This window comes from Rhamphochromis sp. 'chilingali' (genome assembly GCF_963969265.1).
Source record: "Rhamphochromis sp. 'chilingali' genome assembly, chromosome: 6".
Taxonomy (NCBI): domain Eukaryota; kingdom Metazoa; phylum Chordata; class Actinopteri; order Cichliformes; family Cichlidae; genus Rhamphochromis; species Rhamphochromis sp. 'chilingali'.
Genome location: NC_137933.1, coordinates 6,390,771 through 6,414,914, shown reverse-complemented (window position 1 = coordinate 6,414,914; position 24,144 = coordinate 6,390,771). Strand labels below are relative to the sequence as shown.

The window sequence follows — 24,144 nt, the reverse complement described above, 5'->3', positions numbered from 1 at the left end:
AATGACTGTTTCCTGGCCTCTGTACTGGCAGACATATCTCTATATCTATATACACTCAACAAAAATATAAACGCAACACCTTTGTTACTGCTCCCATTCCCCATGGGATGGACGTAGAGACCTAAAATTCATTCCAGATACACAATATAACCATCCCTCCCAAACAGTGGTCACAAATCAGTCCAAATGTGTGGTAGTGGGCACATCTGCCATATTGAGATAATCCATCCCACCTCACAGGTGTGCCACATCAGGATGCTGATCTGACATCATGAGTAGTGCACAGGTGTACCTCAGACTGCCCACAACAAAAGGCCACCCTGGAATGTGCAGTTTCTTGCGCTATTGGGGGTCTGGGGACCCAGAACCGGTCAGTATCTGGTGTGACCACCATTTGCCTCATGCAGTGCAACACATCGTCGCATGGAGTCTATCAGATTGTCAATTGTGGCCTGTGGAATGTTGGTCCACTCCACTTCAATGGCTGTGCGAGGTTGTTGGATATTCGTGGGAACTGGTACACGCTGTCGTATACGCCGGTCAAGCACATCCCGAACATGCTCAATGGGTGACATGTCCGGTGAGTATGCTGGCCATGCAAGAACTGGGACATTCTCAGCTGCCATCTGCCCTGAACAATGTGAACCATGATTCATCCGTGAAGCGCACACCTCTCCAACGTGCCAGACGCCATAGAATGTGAGCATTTGCCCACACAAGTCTGTTACGGCGACGAGCTGGAGTCAGGTCAAGACCCCGATGAGGACGACGGGCATGCAGTTGAGCGTCCCTGAGACGGTTTCTGACAGTTTGTGCAGAAATTGTTTGGTTGTGCAAACCAATTGTTCCAGCAGCTGTCTGGGTGGCTGGTCTCAGACGATCTTGGAGGTGAACCTGCTGGATGTGGAGGTCCTGGGCTGGTGTGGTTACACGAGGTCTGCGGTTGTGAGGCCGGTTGGATGTGCCGCCATATTCTCTGAAACACCTGTGGAGACGGCTTATGGTTGAGAAATGAACATTCAATGCACGGGCGACAGATCTGGTTGACATTCCTGCTGTCAGCATGCCAATTGCACGCTCCCTCATTGCTTGTGGCATCTGTGGCATTTTGCTGTGAGACAAAACTACACATTCCAGGGTGGCCTTTTGTTGTGGGCAGTCTGAGGTACACCTGTGCACTACTCATGATGTCAGATCAGCATCCTGATGTGGCACACCTGTGAGGTGGGATGGATTATCTCAATATGGCAGATGTGCCCACTACCACACATTTGGACTGATTTGTGACCACTGTTTGGGAGGGATGGTTATATTGTGTATCTGGAATGAATTTTAGGTCTCTACGTCCATCCCATGGGGAATGGGAGCAGAAACAAAGGTGTTGCGTTTATATTTTTGTTGAGTGTATATCTATATATATATATATAGTACAGTATATATATATATTAGGGGTGCAACGATACACAAAATTCACAGTTCGGTTCAATACTTTGGTGTCACGGTTCGATATTTTTTTGATACAAAAAAAATGTTCATGCCTTTTTAATTTGTCATTTATTAAAATTATAAATATATATTTTAACTCAAAAGTACAGTTTTGAAATTTAATGTTGCTGAAACAACAAAGTAATAAAAAAAATAAATATATCTGATTGAGAAATCACTCATCTTTGGAAAAGAGAGTTTATTACAGAGAAATGGCTCTTTCCGAAATAAAAGCTATACTATACGCTTCTTCTGGGCTATATTCTCAGCAGCATATTAAACATATCAGGTCCCCATAAGGAGAATCATGTGCTAACGGCTGTCTAAATGACTCGGGTAAAGTTTGAAGCATGCGTGCTTGTTGTTTTTATCTGCTTCCACTTGTCTTTGCACTAGGATGATGTCGGAGTAAATGTGCAGTCATATTCGTTGTGTTTCCACTAGTGCTGTCAGCGTTAATCTCGTTGAAATGACGTTAACGCCACAACACGGCAAATCTTATTTCAATCTTATATATCTTAGTCCTGGTCTTAGCGTTAGTTATTTCCTGATTTATTCTGACATCTCTCGTCTTGTGTGCATTAGCTGTATTGATATTTTACAGTCATTGCTCCCGTGATAAGAAGTTTTTAATTATGCTTCTTCCAGCTACTCCCTCATTCACAGCAGGTCGCTACAGCAGATGGATCTGTGTGTTGGACTTCAGGATTTGTGTCTTCTCCTGGTCTTGACCTGTGATCTTTCATGTGTTAGGTAAATGTGTTTCACTACTATACAAAACTGTTGCACTTTTTGCATTTGAAGAGGATTCTTGGGGTAAAACTATTCTTAATTTGGTCATGGCTCCAAACTGGTGATTCTATAGCCCACTGTGAAAGAGGTTCAAAGTTGGCTGTTGTAATGGTTTTGAAATCAAAGACAGCCATCTCACCGCTGCTGTTATATCCTTTATCACCTACTATTGTTAGGAGTGCAACATGAAATGATGTGCTGACACCAGTACTTGAGAAAAACTAAAGATAATTTCTCTCAGCTGATATTGTGACCGCACAAATGAGGATCTAGTATGGAAACACACACATGAGAAATACCAGCCATTCATCTTGGCCAAGATTCGGCAGGTAACATCATCCAGTGTACAATCTACACTAATCAAATGTGTCTCTTAAGTTTATTAAATCCATGTTGCACAGTATGGCTAGTAATGAACTTTGAAAATGATAGTTGCAATGGTAGTTGCTTTTAAACCACAAAGAAAAATAGTTGTGACCACTTAGCTTTCTAATCACGCGCCTGCAGACTAAGCGGCTAAGTCTGATCGTTTTCCCGTTTTTCATTAAAAAACTGTTGGAAATGTTGGAAATATGGGCACACAGTAGTCGGGCTTGCTTCAGTGCACTCCCAGTGGACTCCTATTGGCAACTATTAAACAATATGTTAGAAATAATCACTTCTTTGTGGGCAATAAAGTCAGATTGCTGATTACCGGCTGAACATGTGCACAAATGGATCAAATCCTGCAAGCCACACGTCCAATACCAAACACACCCTCCAAACTTGAAAGCCATGATTTAAGCTTCACATTTTCCAATCTCTTCTACTAACATTTCAATGTATCCCTGCCTGCTGTTTAATCCCACTACTCATACTAAAGCAGTAGGCGCCTAGTGGCAGTCTTTGTTCCTGCCAACAGAGGCCACGGTTGGATATCTCATTGTATTTCATACCAAAGACAGTAACATCCTAGCCCTTATTTCATTGAGTGTACATCTCTTTGCACTATATGTTGAATATATTTCACAGAGCTTAGACACTCAGTTAAAAAGGTGGAGGGTAAGACTTTATTATGAGACTGGAGCTGCTGGAAAACGTTGATTAAATGTCATTAAATGTCAGATTAAATATGTAAAGCCACATTAAGCGTAGAATTTTCCTTTAATTTAGCATCTAGTGTGTGCCTGATCAGCCTTTTAACATTAGGCTCAGTTCTTTTCTCTAACAGATCCTATATTACAGTATCATTCGTGTGTGGATGTACCAAGTCTTGTGTGATGGTGCTGTTTCCCTCAGATGGAAACAGGGCAGATGAGGACACGATCCTCCAGCAGAACACTCAGGACGAGGAACACAAAGTACAGTACGAACATGGTGAGGCCCAACTTTCGGCTCATCTTCCACCGACAGGCGGCGATGGAGATAATGACAAAGAGGAGCATCAGGAAGAGCAGCACAATGGCGCAGAACAGGCCATTGGAGCTGACCATAACTGGCTCACCGTTGTGGAGCAGGGTGTATATCAACCAAGGGATCGGCAGACTAAAACCAAACAGAACAGAAGCAGAAATCAAGCTATTTACCATCACACCTTCGTAGCCCGTCTGCTACATCTTCCTTTTTTGTTTTTGTAAGAAAATATATTTTGGCCTATTTTAGCATAGCCTCTTGTAACTTTTTGATAGTGATTACAATATTGGCTTATTTGTTTACAACAATGATGCAATTGTTGACTGAAGTACAGGTACAATGGTGGATAAATTAATGCTTTATTCTAGACACAATGGATTCTGGGGGCTTTCTCCATATTATTGTAGGGTCAATACCTTACAATATAAAGCGCCTTAGGCGATTTTTGTGGTTTGGCGCTATGTAAATAAAACTGAATGGAATTAAGAGTGACTCACCCTACAGTGATGTCAAAGATGTTACTCCCCACTGAGCTGGACACTGCCATGTCACCCAAACCCTTCCGGGCCACAATCACACTGGTGATCAGGTCAGGGATAGATGTCCCAGCTGCTAAGATGGTCAGTCCCATGATCTCCTCTGAGATGCCCACAGTTTCACCCACCTGCAAACAGTAAAAGATAAAAACAAGTGTCAGAACGAGTATCCCCAACCTGGCTGTAGTTGGTTGGTAAAACTGCCCAAGTGCCACAAAGTGAGACCAAAATTTTAAACCGTGTGCCCAAATCGGTGACTAATTAACTAGTTAACATTACTCTACATTATTCATTTTTTTCTTCATTTTTCCCCCAACAAAGACTAAATAAAACTCAAATTACAGAAAAACCTAAATAGTCTCTCTCCAAGGATGTCTGTGAAGGTTCTCAGTCATCCAGGTCATCGTAGTCTAAGGAGCTTGGAAAGAAAAGCATCTGGACTTCTTTAAGTTTCCTTAAAGACATGTGGACATAAATGGCTTCTTTCTCTCCTCTTTCAAACCATCTGTCTTCTCTGTCCAAAATGTGAACATTGGCATCCACGAAAGAGTGACCTTTGCCATTTAGATGGAGATGAACCGCTGAGTCTTGTCCCGTGGAAGTGGCTCTTCTATGTTGTGCCATGCGTGTAGGAAGTGATTGTTTGGTCTCTCCAATGTAGAGGTCTGAGCATTCCTCGCTATACTGTACAGCATACACTACGTTGTTAAGTTTGTGTTTGGGAGTTTGTCTTTGGGATGAACCAGTTTTCGTCTCAGTGTGTGGCTGGGTCTGAAGTACACTGGGAGAGGAGTCTCTCTGTCTTTCTGTGCACCCCTGGACCTCTTGTAGTAATGCTGCTTTAAAAAAACAAAAACAAAAACACTCACTGGAAGTCTCATTTTGTCCAATTTTATTCTGAGGCTGCCATTTCAAGAGGCCAGAACCCAGAGAACAAACAGCATTATGGAAAAGCCCATAATCTCCCAATTTAAACCAATTTTTAAAAATCATGGGGTTGTGCACTGTGCATTCATCCCTGAGGATCAGGCTGTAAATTCCACTATAATGTCCAGAAGAGCGAGAACTTTCATAGCCCAGACCTCAACTGCGGTGCAAGCACAATGAGATGACCTTTAAGGAGAAATTGGGCAAAATTATGTTTTTTTCTTGCACAAGGTAAAACGAGACAAATAAAAGACAAAACTTTCTATAAAACTAGGACAGTCTCACTGTCTCTATGTTATGCTCTCACTATCTTTATGTTAAACTAACCGCACTAACTGCAGAAGCATCACCTGAAAGTATCATTGACATCACTCAGGGCCGACTACTCTGAGACATGTAGGAAAGTAGTCTGCCAGGGTCCTTATCAGTGTGAATAAAAGACCAACATAACATGTGTTAAGACTCCACCAACCTGATGAGCCCACCACACCATCAGGTAGGAGAAAGCACCAATCCAGATGATGGAGCCTATGAAGGTGATGGCAAAGTATCTCCTGGATGCCTGAAAAGCACCAGAGCCATTCACATTACATGTTCAAAAACATTATGACACCTGGGAACAGAGACTTAGATCCTGAAACTACAAAAAATAAAAAATTAATCCAATGTAATCCATTGTAAATGATAGCATCTGATCCATACAATTCACTCACTGCAGTCGGTTCTATCTGTCTGTTAGCATTCACAGTTTTCTAGATATTTTCAAGTTTTGTGTGTCGGTAGATACCAAAAACAGCTCAAGATGAATTAATTTTGGTGAAAATCAGATCAAAGTAACACCAAATGTGAAAATCAGTAAAAACTTTATATTACCTGTAGGTTAGCTAAGCATTTCACCTTGGCCATTATTGTTAGTGCCCACGGTCAAAATCACATATTGCATGAATATGTCTTAAACTATCAAGTTTGTACAGCTTACAGAAGCCAAGTTTTCAGCCAATTCTGTTCCAATCCCATGGGTAAAGATAATAAAATACATCATTTTAGTATGTAAAGCTTTAAGGTCATAGGTCATAATGATAATGATGATGAGGGCTGTTCACCAGGTTGCGGACATCAGGCAGGGTGAGCCACAGCGGGAACACGATGGGCAGCAGGAACAGATATGTCGCCTGCTTGCGCCTGGTTTCAGGCCACCCTAAAGACAATGGTTGGTTCTCCTCCTCCTCTTCTTCCTCCTTTTCTTCTTCCTCCTTGTCTTCATTGTCGCCATCATCTTCACTCTCGCTCGAGTCGCTGCTTTCTTCGTCACCACTCTCATCCTCAGCGCTGCCCTCAGAGCCCCCTGATCCACCTGCTGATGCTGCTGCTGCCTGTAGGAGAAGGAACAGAGTGAGTCAAACCCCCTGACTCACTGCACACAACGAAGCGGGAACCACATAAAAGATGCATTAGATTTATTATTTAGTATTTAATATTTCAGGGCTGGTTTAGGTCTTGGTGAATTGATGATTTTACATGAGAATTTTTTTAGGTACATTTCACAAATTAGCTGTTTTTTTTTATTATTTGAGGACTTCACTGTTATTTATGTGTATGAACTTGTGACTTTTTGTTTTGAAAGTCTTGAAACGTCCAGTCTTGGATGAGTCTACTTCTACTACCAGTCTACTACTGGTTTATTTTCTAATGAGATTGAGCAATGGAGACCTTTCACCAGCTGATGGTACTGACAGATCTATCTCCTGAGCACAACAGTCCTGGAGGATAAGACAGGGTTTCAGCTCTGGAGCTCTTCCAGTGATCATCATGGCAAATGTGAGCTCACAGTTGATGTGTATCCTGGAGTGCTGCAGCAAGATATTGACACACTCACATTTTCCAGACCCCACTGTGACCGTACATGGTTTCAGTACTTTTGGGCGACAGAGACGTTACTCTGAGTGGTAACAAGAAATGTGAAGGGACTGCACCAGTTACAGCAGCATAATCCTGGACATGTTACAGAGAAGGAACATATCCCTATATTGTCAGAGCTTTACTTATTAAGCCCCCCTTATTATCTTAGCTCTTCACTTTTTTCTTCTATTTAAATTAGCTCTATTTTTATTTTGCGCCTTTTCTTTTTACCTTTGTGAGCTATTTTGCTTTGTGATATTGTATTTACTTCACTGAGCGAGGTTCTTTTAGTTTGTAGTGTTAGTTTGCTTATAACACAGTAATTTCCCAACTTTTAGGATAGATTAAGTATATCTTACTTTGTTATTTGTTAATATCTTACTATAATACTTTGTTAATATTCTGCAACATTACTGCCACTCCTTTTTAATTTTTTTATGTATACATGAACAATAAATTAACAAAAAGTATAAGCTAGTGTGCTTGTGTTAGGCCCTCCATCATTCTTCAACACTGCATGTTATCCAACCTCCTCACAGCCTTGTTCACAGCTTCTGGCTTTGGCGATGTGGTTTTCAAAAAGTGCTGGCAGCTGATATATACAGGCCTCCATGCAAAGTGTGATCTGAGGTCAGTATGCCAGAAAACTGAGGTGACACTAAACTGACAGAAAGCAACTTGTGTGGGTGTTAACGGTTACTTTCATTTCTCAATTGATGTGTTTGTTAAAGATTATACATTCTTGTCATTTTCAAGCTTTATTTTGAACTGTACCACATAACCAAAATGTAATATGTTAGGAAAGAAGAACACATACTAGAAACAAATATGAAGCAAGCCAAAACCTCTTAAATTAGTTTGAAAATGTGCAGATTGAAGCCAACGCTCTTACCATCTTTCCTTCAATTTTACTAATACACCATGTGCTTAAGTATATTCCTTGGGTGCATTTTCAAAATACATTATGCCAGGAATAATTAGAGGCCAATTTAAAATCTGAAGATTCAAAATCAAGTAAGAAACATAGTTAAAGTCATAGCTTTCTGTCTCCAGGTCTGTTGAAAAGATAAAGAAGCAGAAATATGAATTTGAAGCTAATCTATTCAAATCTAGGGAGACAGTAATGCCATCTTCACATGCTCATCACGCCTGTTATTTCCCAGGCTTCACATTGCAATTAACATCTGACTGCATTCCAGTGCTTCGCAATTCGCATGGAGGATACAGATGCTGCTAGGTTTTCATCAGTTTCCTTGACAACTTAACTAGTTTCTTTTGGCAACATGACAACAGCTAAAGAAACACGTGCGTTCATATTAAGATGAGACGTGTATTATCACGACTTTTAAAACTATAGGATCAAAGTTGTTAAAATCTCCACTTTCCTCACTTCTGTGGCAAACTGCACAGTGAGCTGAAATCTTCTCGTACCTTCGATTCGTCCGGTCGGTCAGATGTTTCCTGAGTTGTCTCTTCTGCCTTTGGAGGCTGTGAGGTGGACGGCTCAGCAGTAGCTGCTCCCTCTGATGCACCGGCAGCAGCTGGCTGCTCAGACTTTGGCTTTTGATCTGGATCTTAAAAAAGAGGAAAACCACACGGAGTAATATAGATAAAAATATGAATTTTAACCTGCTTTTCAAACACTGCAGATTTTAAATATCCCATAGCCATTTTAGATAAAACAGTTTCACTGCATCTTTTTACAAACAGGACACATCAACCTCACTTAAATGTTTAGTGACTTTATGCTTTTACTTTGACCTTTTCACTGTCTTCTTTGTCTACCTGCCACTCTGACTTTTCCTTTGATTTTATTTTGAAAGGGCAAAGATGTCTTTTAGTTTGTTCTTTGTATGCAGCAGTGTTTCCCCATATCTAACTGAACACAACTGAACAGAGTCACTTTTGGATGATGTAATAACCCTGCTGGTTTGTGTTATGGTCACCATTTTAAATCCATCACTTCAGACTGATGACTCCTCACCTTATATCAGCTAAAGTACTTTGCAGTTAGGTGATTAAAAATTCAGGTGAATTTGAATTTCCAAGCAAGTTTGCTGTATTAAAGAATTTGGAAAACTTCCGCTCACACTTATTTTTAAACTTATCTAAATATTAGAGAACTGCAGCTAATTTCACACTTAGCGAAGATAAATCACAAATTTAATGTTACACTGACAAATTATTCTGCTCTAGAGGCCAGTATGAAGTGGCAGTGGGAGTGATTGGAGTGTCTGGCAATAAACATGCTCTACTAAAGGCGGGGAAGAGAGTCACATGCACACTCATATGCATGTTAATCCTCAGGGCTCATTGATTCGGTCTTGTCGAGGCCTCTCCAGGTTCCTCACAGCCCCACTTTGCTGTGCACCTCAGACTGTCAAGCAACTCCTTACTCCACACTATGACGCACAAACATATGAACTGAGTCTGAAGAACAACCTCCTTCAACCCCAAAACTGTCTCTGATTACTGATAGAAGACCATGTGCATATGTGCACTCGCAATATCACAATAAATGTCAAAGCACAAGTCACTACAATATTAATCAACAGTACAACTATTAAAATAATAACTTTCTTCATCTGAATATTCACACAATTAATTACAAATTAAACATCCTTTGGATCCTTTTATGCAGCCTGATATTAACTTTTTAAATTAGAAGATGAGAATAAATTTAATCCAATTTCTTTGTCTCATGCACAGCTCCTCCTACAGGAGCTGCTCAGCTCAAGTAACCAAAGCCATGAAGCTCCCAGAGCACAGTGTTTGTGCTGATGTTAATACCAGAGGAGGTTTGGAATTCTGAAGTTAGTGAATGAGCAGAGTGTTTGTGACTTTTACACATGCACTTGATGACCCCGCTCTGTAACTTTACATCATCTATTTCCAGGTTCAAACTCTTCTTCGGTTCCTAAACAAGCACTGTGACAACAATGAGATTTTTTCTTCAATAAAAATGATCAGCATCACTGCTATCCCAGCTGTTACAATAAAGTTTAACATCACGGCATCCCTGAAAAAGATGATTTATGAGGTTTAATTGACTCAGAAGCAGTAAGTTAGAGTGCTGGTTTCCATCTAAAGACCTGGAAGCAGGGTCTATACTTTATCACTTGACAAGCAGATGGTATTGCTTACAGCTGATCGTGGAATATCTAGGAGGGAAGAAATTTCACAAAGAGAGTTTTTGCTGTGGAGGTACCCTATTAAAACACCAGGCTCATATTCTGTAAGCTCTTTAGAAAGATCCATTCTTTCACCCGTTTGAGCTAATAGCACAAAAAATGGGAAAAGTAAACTGAGCCTAATGCCAAAACATATTTAAAGTCATTTTCAATACAATGGAGTACAAAATACATAAAAACAAAACCAAAAAACACAATATGGATTATAGAGGGAGATATTTTGATATTTGATTTTTACCATCATACTGAGACTAAATTTTATCCCATGTGATTTAAAATATGATTTTTTTTTTATTTATCTCAGTCTTTATGCAAAACTGGGCTAACACACATCACAAGCGTACCTCTCAGACAGATGCCAAAAAATAACTGATATGTGTTCTGTACTGTTGCATTACAATACAAAATTACGCAATGTTATGACAGAGGATTGTAGGTAAAAATGGCCAGAGAAATACAAGCGCTTCAACATATAAATCAGATGTTGTTGGAAATCCGGGTTATGTTTCGAAATCATGTAACAAAACTATGCATTTAGTCAAACAAAATACTGATGGCACTGGAACACACCCACAGGAAGTATGCTTTCAGGAAAGGCGTTTCATCGCACAAACGACTCACCTTCGCTGCAGCTGTGATGGGACTTGCTCTGCAGTTTGCCCGTCATCGGGACATTCATAGGCTTTACTTTGTTCTTCGCTGCAGTTAAAAGAATCATTGCTCAAACAAATCTCATGTGAAGCCTGTTCTTCTACAACCAGCTTTAACAATAACATGACCTGATAAACACACACTGACCAGCATTTAGGAGTAAAGATCCAATCCAATCCAGTGCAAACGTGAGAACAGGTACAATTACTGGTACCTATGCTAAAATGTGAACCTTACTTACGACTCATTTGAAGCTGTTTATCACCACCAAGCTTTTATCTACTCTAGAGCCTGACTAAGATAAGATTTTTCAGGCCAATACAGATATCTGATTATTTACCATTCCAATGTTCCCAGTCTTTAAGGACATTTTTTTGTTTGTTTGTAATTTATTGTTTACATTCCACATGCCTTGGCTTGGTTTATGTGGTTGTTGGGTTTATACTGTTATGGAAGTTGAAGAGTGCCCTCTGGTGGAACATCAGCGCTCATAAGTCCTACCAGAAGTAACCCTTGAAACTCCTGTTTCTGTCTGTGAAGGTTCTCAGTCATCCAGGTCATCGTAGTCACAGGAGCTTCTGTACTGTGCAATTTCTGTCAAATTTCAGGCCCCCCCAAAATGACTGGGTGTGCTTCAGAAGTTAGTCAGGGTAGTCTTTGCCTATGCAGCTACCCTTGGAAAAACCTGGAAACTATTCTAAGATTGTCAAACCATGTATTTATTGATACACACTGCAGCGTCCAATAAATGTGATTTTTATTAATTGGACCCCAAAAAGTTGTTTGTGTTCATTTTCTCAGTGGGAGAAATGTTTCCTCATTCATCCAAGTGATTTCTTCAGTTTCAGCTGACTGCAGGTTTCCCCTACCTTATAAACAGTACATTTGCATAATGACTGAACCCAGCAACAATGGGCTGTGAGGTCAGTTTCTTGATCAATAATATGCAAATTGTCTAATACATAATATCAGCCAATGACACTAGTCTACAGATAAATTAGTCATGTTCTTTACAAACAGCCAGAGTGTGCCAAAAGGTCAACGATTCTCACAGCTTTCTGACGGACACACAAACATGCAACCATCCAATGCATGCATAGCGGTCAAAAATGTGTTCTGTAATAGCAGACCAGACTGAACACAACAGCAACAACAACAACCACAAGAACAACTAGTGCAGAAACAACACAACAGCAATGATGTTTTTCACCTTACCTTTCCTCTGTACTGGCCCCTCCCCTCTAACATCACCATTAAAAGATGTTTCTGATTGGCAGACATTCACAACACACATTATCAGTCTGACTCCTTAATTACTTTTTTCTTTTTGACATCAAAGGTGAAAAATTAGCTCATTCTCCAAACCGCGACACAAAAACACCCACATATTCTTGGTATGCACATACTGTCTGTGTGAATAGGTATTGGTTAAAACAGCTGAGACCTGCTGAAGCCTGGATATGACCTCTGTGGTTTCCTGTGGTATCTGCCTAACTTAGATTGGGTTAGATGGACCTGCTGACATGATATGTCGGAGTCATCTGGAGTCATCTCCAACTCAGTGGCTAATCCATTCCTGGCCTTGAGCCCCACTGTTGTTCTAAACATTATTCTGTTCAGCGGTGAATTGTCTCGTATGTCAGGTTTGTATTAGCCAGGCTAACAGATGAGGACCAAAAGTTTAACATGCCCATGTTGAGTGACTGTGATGAGTTCCAGAAAGTTTGACTTCAAAACATAGATAAGCAACACAACTAAGCAGGAAATCTGAAGTTTGATCCACAAACAAATACACAAAAAAATTAAAGACAACAAACGCTTCAAACCAGGCAACAACTTTTTGTAACTCTTACCTCTTCTGACTTTTCTGGGGCCAGGGGTTTTAACGGCCCCTCTAAGAACTGCTTCTACGATGGAAACCACAGACATGGTTGTAACTTCAGGGCCAGAGAAAGGCGTTCAGAAGCGGAGACAGGGACTGCTGCAGAGAGGCCAAGTACAGGTTCACTAAAGAAGTGGACATTGCTAAACATCAGCACTCTGAGAAGATGCAGCAGCAGATCTCAGAGAATGACTCGGCCTCTGTGTGGAAAGGTTTTAGGAATATCACAAACTACAAGCCTAAAACCCCCCACTCCACTGATGACTTGCTCTTGGCCAACACCCTTAACGACTTTTACTGCCGTTTTGACGAGCCATCAGGCAGCCTTCACACCTCCAACGGCCCCAACAATAGAGGCAATTTGGACACTAATTCCCCCACCTCTCCCCCCTCCATAGAGCCATCACCACCTTCAAACTGTTCACCTACAACACCCCCCTCCTCACCCCACACATAATAGGATTTCACACCACCTCCTCCCACCACAACTCTTCATATTCATGAAGCAGATGTGAGGAAGCAGTTTAAGAACCTGAATGCTCGGAAAGCTCCCGGCCCAGACGGTGTGTCTCCTGCCACCCTCAGACACTGTGCAAACGAGCTGGCCCCAGTGTTTTCTGGCATTTTCAACTCCTCACTGCAGGCATGTCATGTGCCTGCCTGCTTCAAGTCCTCTACCATAATCCCTGTCCCCAAGAAACCTAGGATCACTGGACTAAATGACTACAGACCCGTGGCTCTGACATCTGTGTTCATGAAGTCATTTGAGCGCCTAGTTCTCTCCCATCTCAAGACCCTCACGGCCCCCCTCCTGGACCCCCTGCAGTTTGCATACAGAGCCAACAGGTCTGTAGATGATGCCATCAACATGGCCCTACACTTCATCCTGCAGCATCTGGACTCCCCAGGAACCTACGCCAGGATCCTGTTTGTGGACTTCAGCTCTGCCTTCAACACCATCCTTCCAGACCATCTCCAAGGCAAGCTTTCCCAGATGAATGTGCCTGATCCCATCTGCCGGTGGATCACTGACTTCCTGACGGACAGGAAGCAGCATGTGAGGCTGGGAAAGAATGTCTCGGACTCTCGGACCATCAGCACCGGCTCCTCTCAGGGCTGTGTTCTTTCTCCTCTGCTCTTCTCCCTGTACACCAACTGCTGCACCTCCACCCACCAGTCTGTCAAGCTAATCAAGTTTGCAGATGACACCACCGTTATTGGGCTCATCTCGGACGGGGATGAGTCTGCCTACAGGAGGGAGGTTGAACGTCTGGTGTCTTGGTGCAGCCACAACAACCTGGTGCTGAATGCCCAGAAGACAGTGGAGATTATTGTGGACTTCAGGAAGCACACAGCCCCCTCCCCCCCATCATCCTGACTGACACCCTCATCACCTCTGTGGACTCATTCCGCTTCCTGGGTACCACCATCACCCAGGACCTGAAGTGGGAGCCCACCATCACCTCCGTCATCAAGAAAGCCCAGCAGAGGATGTACTTCCTGAGGCAGCTGAAGAAATTCAACCTGCCAACACGGACGATGATGCAATTCTACACTGCAATCATCGAGTCCATCCTCACCTCCTCCATCACCGTGTGGTACGCTGGAGCCACTGTCAGGGACAAACAGAGACTGCAGCGTGTTGTGCGCTCTGCTGAGAAGGTGATTGGCTGCAGACTCCCATCTCTGCAGGACCTGTACACCTCCAGGACACTGCGGCGTGCAGCTCGGATCTCAGCTGACCCTTCTCACCCTGGATACAGTCTGTTTGACCTGCTCCCCTCAGGCAGGAGGCTCCGGTCCATTCGCACCAGAACCTCTCGCCATAAGAACAGTTTCTTCCCCTCTGCTGTTGGACACATGAACAATAAACGTACGACTGTTCCCACCACTAACACATGACCCTACGCTGTGTTCACTGCATCATTCCATGTTTGGCACTGATCACCACCTGCACTCATGTATATATCTTTCTACGTAGCACTTTTAATTCTTATTCTCATGTATATATCTCATGTATATCTCATGCATATATCTTTCTACGTAGCACTTTTAATTCTTATTCTTACTTTTATTTTTTCATGTCTATTTAAGCGCAATTTATGACAGTATGTTTGCACTGAAGCACCGCAGCAATTTCCTAATGTTGTAAACCTGCTCAACATTTGGCAATAAAACCCTTTCTGATTCTGATTCTGATTTCAATTTGACTGACAGTTTTCAGGTTCATGGTGCAGTAAATGTTTCATAGTAACAAAAATAATATCTCTGCATGGTAGTAACAGGCTCAGGTTAAATGCTGTCACACATAACTGCTTATCAAAAAACAGTTTGAGCTGGTCTCAAAATAACTGGCAACTTGTGAGCATTTTAGAAGTCAGAATTAGAGTCACATTCATTTTCCTTTTACAGCTGAGTACACCGCATAAAGATTGGCTAAAATTTGCAAGACTGCAAACTTGGAAATGTAATGTGTGTGTTTTACAATTTATTTTTGTAATTCATAAAGTAAGTATCATTTTTTATTGGTTTGAACTATTCTAAAGATACATTGATTTTATTAAATTCTTAATAATCAATCAATACACTACTTTATTTCAGTTTTACACACATATACATTATTATATAGAGTATTATACTGTACTTATACTCAATGTTCCCTCTAAGCTGCGCGCGTGCGCAATTGCGCACTGCTGGCACGGTGTTTTAGCTAGCAAAGTGGCATGGCTGATGTGGAGTGAAGCCACGTTAATGACAACGTGTACAACCATTGGAGATGTGAGCAGGACAGACGGGACAATTGACGGAAAAAGTGTGGACTTTATACCAGTTTTTAAATTGTGTTGATAGGCCACATTAAACCAGAATTATGATAAAAAAATATGTGCAATGTTTGGTTTTCTTCCTGAATACTATCGTGGTTTATATTTACTGCATCAAATTTGATGCAGAACAGCTGATTGTTCTGTAAATAGTTTGAAATGTTTATTTTAAAAAACGCTTTGGCTGCATTTTTAGGTAAACGGCTGCAAAAAACTTGTTGTTTGCATAACTCAGTTACTTTTTTTGAAGAAGTAACTATGTAATTAATTGCCCAACATTATATACTGTATTTTGCAGACAGAGTTACAGGACTCTCTCCCAGACCACAGACTCATACTAATAATACAAGTCAGAGCTTTACAAAAAAAAAAAGAAAGAAGAAAGTTGTTTTTTCAGAATTGGAGTTCAAGTTATTTTTTACTTCCAATAGTGTTAACATACTACACAGGTCATGAACAAGATTTTTTTACATTTTCATTGTAAGTGGGCTAAAGCAGTTAATTAAAAGTAGTCTAACATAAATGTAAATGCTGTAATTTGATTATTTTAATAAACCATGTGACTTGGATCGATTCCATGCTGGCGTGACCACAGTGCACACATCTGCTGTTGCTCACAGTGGTCCAAGGGACCGCTCAGGGAGTTTGTGCGTTCGCTCAGACACATGAAAAATTAGAGGGAACATTGCTTGTACTATGCTAAGAAAATGGAAGACATCATTCATGGGTTTTCCTCTTCTGCTAATATAATTGTAATCGGTATACATAAAGGTTGATTAAGGGTCTGAAGTTTGATCCATGCAACTGCCATGGCTTGTCAAGTTTTCTTACATTGTCCAATTCTGTCATTGCAAATTTGGTGACATTGTTAGCAAGAATACTTTAAATCAGATGCCCTGCAGTCATTGTCCACACTGTAACAGACAGCCTTGTGAGGAACATTAGAAGCCACAAACTCAAGTCAAATCCTGGAAAGTAAGAAAGTCTAGCTACAACCTGACAGTCCAAAAACGTCTTCTTTGATGTGTAACTTTTTGTGTGGCATTACTATTGTGGAATTATTATAATTTAACTTTTTAATCCTCCAGGAACGCTGTCCTTAATATTGTTTAAATTTAACAAAAGAATGAAAAAAATCAATTAAATACCACTCCCTAATACAGCAGAAGTTTCTGAATTAGAAAGATGTAACTTCACATTGTTCTGATGTAGTGAATGAAACCTAATAGATCAGCTGAAATAACGGATAAGTCAGATTCCTTTATGTCGGACCAAAGCCTTCTCTTCTGCTGTCAGCACAAATACAGAAATACACTGCAGCACACTTGCTGCACTGAAACCAGTTGCTCCACAAATGAACTGTATGCAAAAAATCACAGGTCTATTTATCTGGAAATCACTCATGTTTAGGGTTAGGGTTGCGTACTGCAGTCCAGCTGCAAGGAGCCGGTCTCTGCTTCCACAGAGATAAAGCGCTCGGCTTGCTAGCATGCTGGCTCTTATCCAGCTTTTATTACCCTGTATTGAAAAGCTGATTAAGGATCAACAGTGGCTCAGTGCTTTGAGTTAGGGAACAGCACACCGGTGAGTTCGAGGACAGACTGAAGGTCGTTGCGGTTCATCACGCGACACTGACTCAGAGAAAGGGACAGGAGGGATACAGCTGAGTCACTGGCAACTTTGCAACAAGCTGGAACATTTAATCGATCAACAGGATTTCACTTGGTTTTTTATTTATTATTTTTAATTACAGTCCATGAGCGAGTGTGAGAAGACTTTGCTTTGGTCATTAAGCACCACTTTCCTTCATTTCCTTCATTAATTACAGCTTTTTTTTCTTATGCATGATAATGATTTATTTAAGCCTTCTAAGCATTTATAAGAAGCTTATAGGCCTTTAATAAATGTCAAGAAAACTGTAAAGAAGCTGTAAGCAGATTTAACTATTTGTTAATTAATTTAACTTCTCCTGAATGGAAGGTGCAGCATCAGGTACAGAAGTAAGAAAAAATATTAAATCTAATTACAGACAAATTTATTAGGGAACTGATAATGAAAGTAATCATTAGTGAGGTCCTGCTGTCTCCAACGGATGATCTGATATCCTCGTGTTGGTGTTGTTCCCAGACCATCATGAAAATGTTGTTCCAGGTTCAACATTGCAAGTGACCAATCACATTGTTGTGACGTTATTCCTTTGCGCGCCAAGCCATTCGTGCATTTATGAAATTCCAATGTTGCAAGGACAATATCAATTCTGCTTACTGTTTATTAAAGGGTTACGGTTAGGGTTAGGGTCAGGGTCCGTTGATCGGCGGACAGAGGCGGTTTCACGCAGCTTAAGTACAGTCTTTTGTTTTACGCCGGTTTTTCCCGAAGTCGCAAAGGTATGATGTCACAACATTCTGATTGGTCACTTGCAATGTTGATCCTGGAACAACATTTAGTATGATGATCTGGGAACAACACCAACACGAGGATATCAGATCAACCGTCTCCAACATCTTGCATCTTGTTTACTTATGTTAAAATGGTAAAATACTTCATCACAGAAAGTCCTTTAAAATTAAGGATCAAATTGTAGCTAAATAATGAGGTTAGAACTTTGACATTTACACATACATATTTGGTTGTTGACCCAAATATGTATGTTGAACCAGTTTTTAATGAGCACTGTGCATTTTTAATTTCTAATTTTGCTGCAGACGTGATATTATCACCCGAGAAAACATTGGTTACCTTCTCCCAGAGGGTCCAATGTGTGAATCATCAGCTGGAAGATGGTGCTCCGAAGCGAGGTGTTGTGTAGGGAGGCTGAGCTGCCTCCTCGCTGCAGGGCTGGACGCACCTACAGGACAACAGGCACCTAGTCAGAACTAAAGCATTTAACCTTAGGGAACCTTTAATAATACTAACCAGTGCAGACCAGTGAGAATCAAAAAGGTGTTTTGCTTTTGTTAGAGCAGCCATTTTGACAAGGTATTGCAAGGAGAAAAACAGGTATAATTAATAACGTCAACTATGGCTATGATCCAGTTAGAGGAACCAGGGTCCTGGTACTACACATAAATGGAATGGGTTTAAAACATTAAATACAACAGGACTGTAAATGACACCTGAGCGTACCCTACACTGACATGCCAAAATGGCTGGCATGAAATGGGTAACAATTATTGTCAAATGTTACAGGCTAACACTGTCATCTCACTCTAGAGTTTTATTGCTGAAAACAATAATAAAGGTAACAATATGTACAGGCTGTTTTGCCAATGTCACTATCTTGCCTTGTGATAAACACCTTTAAGAATTGGACAATAAAAACAAAAGGGAGAGAAGGACTAGTGCCTGATGGACCTCGATATCTACCCCAAAAATCAAATAACAAACTGTCTCATCAGATGACTTCTGACTTTTGTTTCAAACGTTGAAGGGCCAAAAACAGTCAATGAAAGTGTGAGGAACAGATTAACCAACATGTTTCTCTGCTTTAACGCAAGATGCTAACATTAGCATGTCCAGCTAACTAGCTTACCATAGTAGCAAGCCAGGCCAAGTAAGTCTGATAATTTTAATTTGTGTAAATTCAAGTAACAAGTTCACTAGGTTATTAATTATTAAAGAACTTATGCTATTATATCAGAGTTTGTGTGTATGCTAACAATACATATACATATAAAATAAACCAAACCTACAGATTTTAAAAGTAAATCTAACACTTAAATGCTACTACAACAGCTACAACAGGAAGAGCCTTACACTCCTTGTGTAGATAAAATATCTGCTGATCCTTTACGATCTTATTCCATTATGAGCTGATGCATCCCTCCATTAATTCATCTGAAAGTAAATATTAATTTTTGCTTTGAAATTAAGGAAGTCACACTGCAGTTTAACTGGAGATTTAGCCAACAAATAACATAAGCTTTATATAAAAGCTTTAAGGGCCATTGTGGCATCACCCAGTTGTCCCATTACCATATTAGTGTTTCCAGGCCAGATTGAAGTGATGGAGTGGCCAAGGAACACTGCATGCTTATGTGGTATTGACTTTTTTTTCACAGCATGGGGTCACTAACAAGCTAGTCTGTTTTGTCATCTTTTTGGACTGTAATTTAAACCATAATTTACAAATTGAACATCATTTTATATTCAGTAAGAACTGAAAATAATGACTGACACCATAAACTCAACATTTAAGTGCTTACTGATGTCCTTTAAAAAGTGATCATTAGAGTTGTTTTGCCAGACATCTATATAACTGGACATCCTTTTTTGCAACTGGGGAGTTCACCCTCTACTGGCCAATAGAAAGACTAGATTTAAGTATTTCACTGTATTTAATTTTTCAGAGCTGGGGCTTTGTTAATCCTTCATATGGTCTAAACCAACAAAAGGTTTGTTTTTCAAACCTTGAGTCTTGTCTTGTCATCTTGTGAGTCTGGCAGCAGTTTGCTGCTTTGAGGGCTGCTTGGAGGTTGTACAGGTTCTGGTTTGGATTTTTCTTCAACTTTTGGCGCAGCAACTGGAGCAGCTGGAGCAGCAGCAGCAGGTGGTGGAGGTGGTGGTGCTTCACTTTCCTATAGTGAGGCAGTTTAACAGCAGTTCAGGTTACCAGTAGTTCGAGTTACCTCACACGTATACATTCAAGCATATGAACAGCGGAGATTGCTTTGGCAATTTGATTGGTCTGTATTTGCATGTGTTATTGCTCTTAATTGGTTCTGTGAAGCACTTTGACATACCTCTGGTTTTTAAATGTGCTATATAAATAACATTGTATTGTATTGTAATGTACTGTAGAAACTCAGTCTAAACTCAGTCATAGGAGTAGACATGCAAAGTGATGAATTGACATGGTTCCAGCTGTAGTCTTGAGACAGGTCAAGAATTCCAGGTTAATCCTTTACAAAAGACAGTAGTAAGCCCCTAATCTAGTTAAAAGTCCAGCCAGCATGAGTTTTTCACCATCAGCAGAAGAGTAAGTCACAACCTTAAGCCTTGAGGCTGATCCTTTTTAAATCTCCAGTTTCAACAACTGCATTATTCCTACTGATACACAGCTTCCACGATGAATGCTCCTAAACTGAGCTCCCAAATCTATGTATATATGTGTTTGTGTATGCAACAGGTGATATTAATGTGTTCTATTGATGAAAAGAACAAAAAGAAATGATGGTTGAGCATGTATATAAATGTGAACACCATGTACTGAAATCTGTGAAGAGGTTTTGAATTTCAGCAATTCTGACCCAGCAATGTGGCAACGCATCTCACTGCACTTGGTGTTAATACTGAAGCACATGCTGATTGCAGACATGCTTCAGGCTAATTGGCGAATCTGCTGCGGGCCCTTGAGATATTGTAATGCAGTTCTGCATGTTGATTACGGCCTCAGACATTTGCTGATCTCTCCCAGCAGCAGCGGAGCAGAGAGCTGTTCAGCCTGCAGGAAATGAACCTTTTATTCCTTTGTTTTTAAATTGTAAATGAAATGATGTCTCTATATAGTGGTATTTCAGGGCTTTGACAGAAAGACTGACACTTGCATCACTCCACCCTGTGACGCCCCATCTATGACACCTGGAGTCCTCTCTGTTCAGTACCATCAAAGGATTTTACACAAATACAGTCTTTCACCTGCTCAGAACCACAAATCACTGTCTCTCTTTCAGTGTGTCCGAGCAGGCGGCAGTCCCAACTGTGCGGAGATGAAAGGATAGAAAATATACTGTGTATACTGAAAATAAATGGATAGATAGTATCTCTGGTAACAACTGCTTAGAGAAACATCTGTTTTGGCTGCATCCATCCTTTTATGTTTGATAAATGCGTGATGAATAAAAGAAATTATTTTGTTCTCTTATTGCTGAAGCAAAAATAACTCTAACACCTGTTAACGCTTCATTCTCTCTCCTAATGTCAACAAATCTCATGAAAGAGCCAAACCCAGTGTAGCAATGTACCTCTGCACAGTGACTGACTCCATAAGCCTGTCTGAAGGCAAACCTTTAATCTTTTTTTTCTTTCTTCTATTTATTTTACCTAATTTCATGTTTCATTTCAGTGAATTGTGAGTCTTTGTAGAAATGTGCAGTTATTTATGGATGTTACTTTCTTTCATGCTTTCAACCCCCATCTCTCCTCACAGTGAGCGTGAAGCCATGAACAAAAGAAGATGCTCAAGTTGCTCATGTTGAATATAATTTGACCGAAAGTGCAATAAAAGTGTCACAGCAAGTGTTCATTTGTCTAAATTTAAAGAGCAAAAAACCAAAGTGACCAAGAAAGCCTGGAAGCCTGATGGCAGGTAAGCTAGTCCAAGCAGCACACACACGCACACTGCCTTTTCTGTATTAAAAATGATTTCCAACCAATGTACTGTGTAATTATCATCTGTTAATGAACTATTCAACTAATTAATTATTTTAGCTCAGGAATTAATGATTTCACCTCTAGGCAAGACACAATTCATCAATCAGACCAAGAAATTAAAAGAAAGACAGAAAAAAGGGCAAACTGTAGCCATTGAACACCTGTTTTAAAAAAGGGACCTTTACTGACCTTCTCTGGCTCCTCTGTGGTCCACACCTTAACGATGCTCATGTGTTTGTTAAGCTGGGTCTTGACCGCCTGCTCGATCTGACTGTTGAATTTCATGAAGCTCACATAGCTGATGTAGCCCAGCACCAGCAGGATGCTCTCCCACCACAGGATCATGTTATCCAGGAAGAAGATGATAAGCATGATGAGGTCCAGGATGTAGAAATTCACGTCCCTGAACAGAGGCCACCAGGTCAGGTGCAGCATCTCCCGAGAGAAGATGGCACACATGCCGATCACAAAGAGAATGTTGAAGACGGCTGAGCCCACAATGGTGCCGATACCCACGTTGCTGTGGGAGATGAAGACCCCAATCAGGGAGGTGAAGAGCTCAGGGGCAGAGCCTCCCGCTGCCATGAATGTGGCCCCAGCCACATCATCTGAGATCTCCAGCTTGTTGGTGATGACTTCCAGCGCAGGGACGAAGAACTCATCGCAGACGATGGCCAGGGCGACAAACATGTAAACCATCCCTACAATGTGCAGGGCCACCCAGCCCTGTTGACGCTGCTCTATCGAGAACAAGTCCTCTGGGTAGTCACCCTTCCTGTGAGGTGGCTGGGTTGGGGGGTAGTGTGGAGTTGCGGTGGTCAGTGGCGGTGGAGTTGGTGGCGGTTTGGGAGGCTGCGGATCTACATAGATACACTGTTCGATATCCGTCCTGTTGACGACTTTCACCAGGGTAGCTTTAGTTTCCTCAGTCTCATTAGACGCTATCAACTCCTGGATGCTGACCTCCACATGTTCATCGCTACCCACCTCCGCTCCATCATCCGTCTGGGCGGAGGCTAGTGGCTGTGACAGCCTGGCCTTCAAAGTCAAGGTGTAGACGAAACACAGCAGCACACCTGAGATAAAGAAGAGGATGCGGCTGCACCTTAGTCTCCTCCTCTGAGGCAAGTATACGTTCATTGTCTCGACTCCAAACAGGAAGTTATGTCAGATGCATTGCTAATCCTTAGTCATGCCTGCGCTCTTATGTGGTGTGAAGAAGCCAACAGCAGACAAAAAAGCACATGTACGCACAAAGTGTGTTTCATCTTCAGCTTTGACCTGTGGAAGGACTGAAAACCAGAAAATACCTACAGCTTAAAATCACATCATGAACACGTGTGTATTTATAATGTCCCCTCTGCTTGCATACTTGCAGATATACTAAGGAAAAGTGTGTTTGTGTGTGCGCGCGCGCGCGCGCGTGTATCTATGTGTGTATTTGAGGGTGATAGAGGATGCAGACAGCCACCTGTTACTATGGCTACATAATCACTCAGGCTTTAGCTTCTCACATAATAGGAGTCTATTGAAAACACGTCAAACATGTTAAAGCGGCGAGAAAAAACAGGAGATCCGTCTAAATAAAATCAGTAAATACTGAGATTCCTGCTGATTGTGGCTTAAAGAGCGCACAGAAATTAGCGTGATGAAATCCGCGCGTGCTGTAAATGAAATAATACTAATAATTTATACTGCCAGATGTGCATTAACGTCAACATGTTTTTTAAAAAAACAAAACAAAAAACAAAACATGAAATCTGCGAGTGAAAGACGCGCGTTGGGGTTTAATTGAGGACAGCCCGGATTATAATGCAAGGTCGGTGTACATCATTAATCTACACTCTATCAGCAAAAAGAGCATAAATCGCAGAAAGCAGCGGTGTGAAGAGAGCAAGGACGCGGATCTTACCTGTGCGGCCGGCTGCTCGGCCCCGCGCCGCTGCGGACTGCTCCTCCAGCTGTGCGCAACGGACGCAGAGATGCTGACTCCGGTTTTTGGGGAACTACAAGGGCGCACCGCATGGCAGGGCTTGTACGAGGCTCAGCATAATGCTACTAAGAGGATAAGCAGCCAAACACCTTTCACCTTCCCTCTCACACATGAGGCTGTATCAATACGCCAACATTCAAACTGCTGCTGGGCTCGCAGGTGTAGTTTTGAGGCGAATCCTGAGACTCTGCTGCCTGTTGAA

General features: G+C 41.3%; 1 protein-coding gene across 2 annotated transcripts; it reads right to left on the bottom strand.

Moving 5' to 3' along the window:
- Positions 1 to 1,326: 1,326 nt before the first annotated feature.
- Positions 1,327 to 24,144, bottom strand: LOC308398395 (sodium/potassium/calcium exchanger 1-like). 2 transcript variants are annotated; one of them, XM_080884995.1, is made up of 12 exons: positions 23,862 to 24,144; positions 22,139 to 23,241; positions 19,987 to 20,154; positions 18,317 to 18,425; positions 12,727 to 12,780; positions 12,089 to 12,139; positions 10,844 to 10,921; positions 8,463 to 8,605; positions 6,236 to 6,505; positions 5,605 to 5,694; positions 4,167 to 4,333; positions 1,327 to 3,801 (listed from the first exon to the last, which is right to left on the bottom strand). In XM_080884995.1, the coding sequence occupies exons 2-12, from the start codon at positions 23,087 to 23,089 to the stop codon at positions 3,552 to 3,554; spliced, it is 2,331 nt and encodes a 776-aa protein (XP_080741121.1). In that variant the 5' UTR covers positions 23,090 to 23,241; positions 23,862 to 24,144; the 3' UTR covers positions 1,327 to 3,551. The 2 variants fall into 2 exon arrangements, with proteins under 2 accessions (XP_080741121.1, XP_080741120.1); XM_080884994.1 differs by lacking the exons at positions 10,844 to 10,921; positions 12,089 to 12,139; positions 12,727 to 12,780.

Excerpts from the sequence above, each read along its gene's own strand:
- LOC308398395 (XM_080884995.1), bottom strand. The coding sequence starts at position 23,089 with ATGAACGTATACTTGCCTCAGAGGAGGAGACTAAGGTGCAGCCGCATC. Across the intron at positions 12,781-18,316 it reads ATTGGACCCTCTGGGAGAAG|AAGCAGTTCTTAGAGGGGCC; the intron begins GTAACCAATGTT and ends TTTCCATCGTAG. Across the intron at positions 5,695-6,235 it reads TGCCTGATGTCCGCAACCTG|GCATCCAGGAGATACTTTGC; the intron begins GTGAACAGCCCT and ends GGTGCTTTTCAG.